Source organism: Oncorhynchus gorbuscha, unplaced genomic scaffold (assembly GCF_021184085.1).
Source record: "Oncorhynchus gorbuscha isolate QuinsamMale2020 ecotype Even-year unplaced genomic scaffold, OgorEven_v1.0 Un_scaffold_820, whole genome shotgun sequence".
Taxonomy (NCBI): Eukaryota; Metazoa; Chordata; class Actinopteri; order Salmoniformes; family Salmonidae; genus Oncorhynchus; species Oncorhynchus gorbuscha.
The window spans coordinates 132940-138314 of NW_025745823.1; the positions used below are offsets into that span (position 1 = coordinate 132940).

The 5375-nt window shown below is 46.6% G+C and overlaps 1 protein-coding gene across 1 annotated transcript; it reads right to left on the bottom strand.

The window, feature by feature from the left end:
- Positions 1–621: 621 nt before the first annotated feature.
- Positions 622–4947, bottom strand: LOC124020444 (eomesodermin-like). The gene is made up of 6 exons (XM_046335683.1): positions 3951–4947; positions 3495–3649; positions 3220–3341; positions 2508–2663; positions 1881–1942; positions 622–1288 (listed from the first exon to the last, which is right to left on the bottom strand). Exons 1-6 carry the CDS (start codon positions 4451–4453, stop codon positions 622–624), a joined length of 1665 nt encoding a protein of 554 aa, XP_046191639.1. The 5' UTR covers positions 4454–4947.
- Positions 4948–5375: the final 428 nt, after the last annotated feature.

Genomic DNA, 5375 nt, shown 5'->3' on the forward strand with positions numbered 1-5375 from the left:
GTAAAAACTCAAACTTCAATGTGAAGGCAAATGTTGTACAAACACACATCGACCGGGTACATTGAAGGACAATACAATGTGTCATAGCACAGCCCACTGGGTTATATCCAATACTCTGGCGGCACTTTAAGAACAATTCCCACGGTCCATCATATAGATTGTTATTTTTTTTTAAATCACACTGTCCAGTCACATGTTGTTAAAAACCCCTGGTGAATAAGGTTGGTGTAGGTGGCACTGGTTTGGCAGAATATCGACAGACTGTTAAAAACCCCTGGTGAATAAGGTTGGTGTAGGTGGCACTGGTTTGGCAGAATATCGACAGACTGTTAAAAACCCCTGGTGAATAAGGTTGGTGTAGGTGGCACTGGTTTGGCAGAATATCGACAGACTGTTAAAAACCCCTGGTGAATAAGGTTGGTGTAGGTGGCACTGGTTTGGCAGAATATCGACAGACTTTGAACTTCCAACCAATACGAAAAGGAGGGAAAACCTGGCATCAAAGATTTTCTAAAAGGTGACCAGATAATTAAGGGCCTGTGTAGAAGGAATAATAAGCCATACTTTTAGAAAGGGATGAATCTTTGCTGTAGGTGTCAGTGGCAGTCAGACCCTCACCCTTTACAGTGGGGAGTTCTCTGTGCCGGGTCCACTCAGAGGCATACGTCTCCTTTTACACACCAGGGCCCCAGAGTCAGCTTTCTCCAGGCCCGGCGTGGAAGAGTGAGTATCAGTCCACGTTGAAGCTATGTTACCAACACTACTGCCATTGATCTCTTCCCCCTGAGCCTTGTCTTTGTCAGGCACAGACAGCTGGTCCTCTGGGAACCCAGTGGGGCTGGGTCTCGGGGACCACGGCAGGCCCGTGGTCACCTTTCTCTGGTAAGATCCTCTAGAGCCCCATCCTGCTGCCATGGAAGTGAAAGGAGAGTCTGGGTAGTAGGTGAGAGCGTGGGAGTTCTGTAGAGGCAGGGATTTAATCCCGTAAGGGAGCAGGCTGCTAGAGTAGTCCCCTTCATAGGAACTGAGATCCAGTTTGTTGGGGCCAGCTCCTCCCTGTTGCATGGAGATAAACCACCTCTGGGAGGCGCTGTCCTCTGGCTGAGGGGAGAAGAGACTGTTGGTCTGGGGTACTGTCCTCTCGCTGTTGTAGAAGCGGTTCTGGGGCAGGTTGTTGATGACCTGGTCCTGGAAGAAAGGTTGCATGGCGTAGCGAGCACCTGGGACGATCTGGTGGGAGCCGGTGGGGGAGGGGGTCAGTCGGTCACCCTCTGGAGCTGTGTACATCCTAGAATATCATAGGAGAAGAGAGATGTACACTGAGTGTATAAAACATTAAGGACACCTGCTCTATCCATGACACAGACTGACCAGGTGAATCCAGGTGAAAGCTGTTATCACTTAATGATTAATGATTAATGATTTAATGATTAAATCCACTTCAATCAGTGTAGATGAAGGGGAGGAGACAGGTTAACAAATTATGTTTAAGCCTTGAGACAATTGAGACATGGATTGTGCCTGTGTGCCGCTCAGAGGGTGAATGGACAAGACAAAAGATTCAAGGGGCTTTGAATGCGGTATGGTAGTAGGTGCCAGAGCCACGCCAGTCGCTGCAGGGTTTTTCACACTCAACAGTTTCCTGTGTGTATCAAGAATGGTCCAGCAACACAAAGGACAGTCTACACGGGCCAGCCTCCCTGTGGAACGCTTTCGACACCTTGTAGAGTCTATGCTCTGACGAATTGAGGGGCTGTTGTGCATGCAAAGGGGGCTGCAAACGCAATATTAGGAAGGTGTTCTTAATGTTTTGTACACTCGGTGTATAAGGATCATTTGTAAGTGAATATCAATATGGCGGAAACATTAAAGGTGCTCACGAATCATAGTTATCTCTGAATCCTTTTGCAAATGGGTTGTGGTCAATTTTCAGTTGTGTGATCTACGGAAAAAGAGAGTAGCAATTAGAAAACGGTGTTATAATGAGATAAAGGGTTGAGAGAGAGAGAGAGCAGGGGGAGAGGAGAGAGAGCAGGGGGAGAGGAGAGAGAGAGACAGGGAGAGAGGACAGAGAGAGAGAGACAGGGAGAGAGAGCAGGGAGAGAGGACAGAGAGAGAGAACGAGGGGAGAGAGAGCGAGGGGAGAGGACCGAGAGGGAGAGAGAGCGAGAGCGAGGGGAGAGGACCGAGAGAGAGAGAGAGCGAGGGGAGAGAACGAGAGCAGGGGGAAAGGACAGAGAGAGAGCAGAGGGAGAGGACACAGAGAGAGAACGAGAGCAGGGGGAAAGGACAGAGAGAGAGCAGAGGGAGAGGACAGAGAGAGAGCAGAGGGAGAGGACAGAGCGAGAGAGAGCAGAGGGAGAGAACGAGAGCAGGGGGAAAGGACAGAGAGAGAGCAGAGGGAGAGGACAGAGAGAGAGCAGATGGAGAGGACAGAGAGAGAGAGAGCAGATGGAGAGGACAGAGAGAGAGGACAGAGAACGATAGTGAAAAAGATGCATTCTTACATCGGTGTTCTGATAGGCCGTGACGGCTATAAACTGGTTCTCAGGGAAGGTGAAGGTCTGGGTCTTTGGGTCACTGCTCATGTCCTCCAAGCCCTCTGTCACCTCTACAATGTGTAGCCGCGGCTGATACTTATGAAGAGACTGAAGAACTATCATCTGTGCACAGAGAAACCCAACAGGAAGTCAACGGAGGAGACCGTGGGCCAAATCCTGTACGGGTGCAGCAGGTACGTAGCCTAGCGGTAGGAGCGTTGGACTAGTAACCGAAAGGGTGCCAGATCCAATCCCAGACCTAAATATCTGTCGTTGTGCCCCTGAACAAGGCAGTTAACCCACTGTTCCTAGGCCGTCATTGAAAATAAGAATTTGTTCTTAACTGACTTGCCTAGTTAAATAAAGGTCAAATAAATAATGACACATACCAATGACATCAATGCAAGTTTATGCAAATGTTTTCGGGATTTGACTTTATAAAGATATCTATATGATCTTCATAATAATAACAATATAATAAATATGTTGTTTATTTTGTTTTGCATTTAAAACAATGAGCCTGGAAGTTACACATTAATAACCACAGTAGGATTTTTTTTTTAACGATGAAAATATTTCGTACATAAATGAATACATTCCCAGGCTTATTAGAATATATTTATATTTCCTTAAAATGACCCCCCCCCCCCCTGCAGGTAGTATAAAAAAAATGCATCACCTGTGCGCTGTTGTTACTGCCTCCTTTATTGTTGGTGAGCTTCAGTTTGCCGAACGAGATCTCCTGTCTCATCCAATGTGCTCCCGTGTTGGGAGATTCAGGATGGACGTACATTTTGTTTCCTAAAGAAGGAAAAAATGTTTTATTTTATTTTTTATTTTAAAATACATTTAAAAAAAAGATTGTTTCATAATCGCTGCGGTTAATGTAAATCAAAACAACTATTTCGAAATCGTGTAGAATATTTCAACTGCCTATAATTTATCGGATCATACCCTGCATATTATTGTCCGCCTTTCCGCAGGTGATCCATTTCCCGCCTTGGAACCTCCAGTGGTTGGGGTCCGCGAGCGTGACCTCCACAAACACGTTGTAATGAGCAGAGACATTCAGACCCATCAGGTTGAACCCCAGGAACGGGAACATGCGCCTGATAAACAACACAACGATTCAAATGTGTGTGTGTGTGTTTGCGTATTTTTTTTAAATGTGCCAGATCTGGTGAGAATTTGAGAACAAAATTAATGTGTGGGTGGCGTTTCAGAGAATACAGTTTCACAACATCAAATATAAATGCAATGTGATGATGGCATCCTTTTCAGTATTCAGGCGCCTTTTCCGTATTTTAATGTATGAGAGAAGTTTCAGAGAATAGTTTCACGACAGTATGAAAACACACTCGGCACCCGCCGAACCGAAGCAGCTTTATCCGCTGGCCACGTCGCACTCACCTGCCCTGTTTGGTGATAATCATCTCGGTCTGATGACGGTGGAACCTGAGCCAGAGAGGCCGGTTACAGAGGTAGACCTGAGCCCTCACCCCCGTGCCCGAGGGTAGGGGCACCGAGCCGGTGCTGTATGGAGGGTAGAGACACCCACCCTGTCCTAACTGGTAGGCCGAGCCGAACTGATTGCGCCCCGCCGAGGAGAATCCCGTGGGAGGCAACACCGAGCTGAAGTGAAGCGATGTCGAATATCTCGATCCACCGGAACCCGTGTAAACGGTACCGGACTGAGAATAAGGGAATAACGAGCATGGACTCGCCATGTCTCCAGTTTGCTTGGATGGGGGTGAGATATAATAGCGGTCTGGCCCCAGTCCGTCGGTGTATCGGCTAGCGCTGCCGGCCATAGCCGGGTCATCTGCACCCACCACCGGGGACTTTCTCCTCTCCTCCGGGCGGGGGGCGTCCTTGGGGGAAGGAAAGGTGTTGCTCTCTCCCTCTCCGAGCATGGTAAAAAAAATTTGTCAGGTAAGATTAAATGTTATTCGGTCCCACGGTCTTCTTTTTTTCTTCCAATTTCTTCTCCGGGGCTTCTGTCAGAAGGGTTGGAGACGCACCGGAACCAGGGATCTTCTTGAAAAGTTCTGCATCCTTTGGAGAAATAAAAGTACAATATTAGTATTTTTTTATTTTAAGTATATCCAAAATATCCCAATTAGAATCGCATAGGCTATACTCTCAAACGGGCTAACTGGCTATAGGCTACTGTAAATGAAGAGGCAGGGAAGTCCTCCTGCCCGTCTGGCTGGCCGTGTGCACTGAGTTACCACTGTGTAAACTGACGAGCTGCTCCCCTGTGATAACCTGCACGGGTGATTACGTGATTCCCGTTTCACACTCCCAATTTGCTGTGAAGGCCATGGGTGTGGCTTTTAGGATGGATCGTGATAGATGGCTCAGTCCACATATATTTACATTTTTTGGGGGGTGTGATATTTAACTGATAAAAAAAGTCAGTTTAAATGTTTTAGTTCATACAAAATGTTACTGCGCAGTAAAGGCTGATAGTGAAACGTTAAGCTACACTACATCTCCCAGATAAGGACCTATCAGAGAGGCGTGAGTTTTATTCTGCTCTGTACATTTAAAAATAATAAAGGAGTAACCTACTTCTCCTGGCCTATATTTAGCTTGTTATTATTATTATTTTAATGCATTTTATTCATTTAGCAGACGGTCTTATTCAGAGTGACTTACAGTCAGTGTATTTATCTACAGATAGCTAGACGGGACAACCTCATATCACAGTCGTAGTCAGTACATTCATCTACAGATAGCTAGACGGGACAACCTCATACCACAGTCATAGTCAGTACATTCATCTACAGATAGCTAGACGGGACAACCTCATACCACAGTCATAGTCAGTAC

Bases quoted from the DNA above. Each gene is read 5' to 3' on its own strand.
- LOC124020444 (XM_046335683.1), bottom strand. From the start codon at position 4,453: ATGCTCGGAGAGGGAGAGAGCAACACCTTTCCTTCCCCCAAGGACGCC. The intron at 3,650-3,950 runs GTGAGTGCGACG...GTTGTTTATCAG, and splicing joins ATTATCACCAAACAGGGCAG to GCGCATGTTCCCGTTCCTGG. The intron at 1,289-1,880 runs GTGAGCACCTTT...ATGATATTCTAG, and splicing joins TTCAGAGATAACTATGATTC to GATGTACACAGCTCCAGAGG.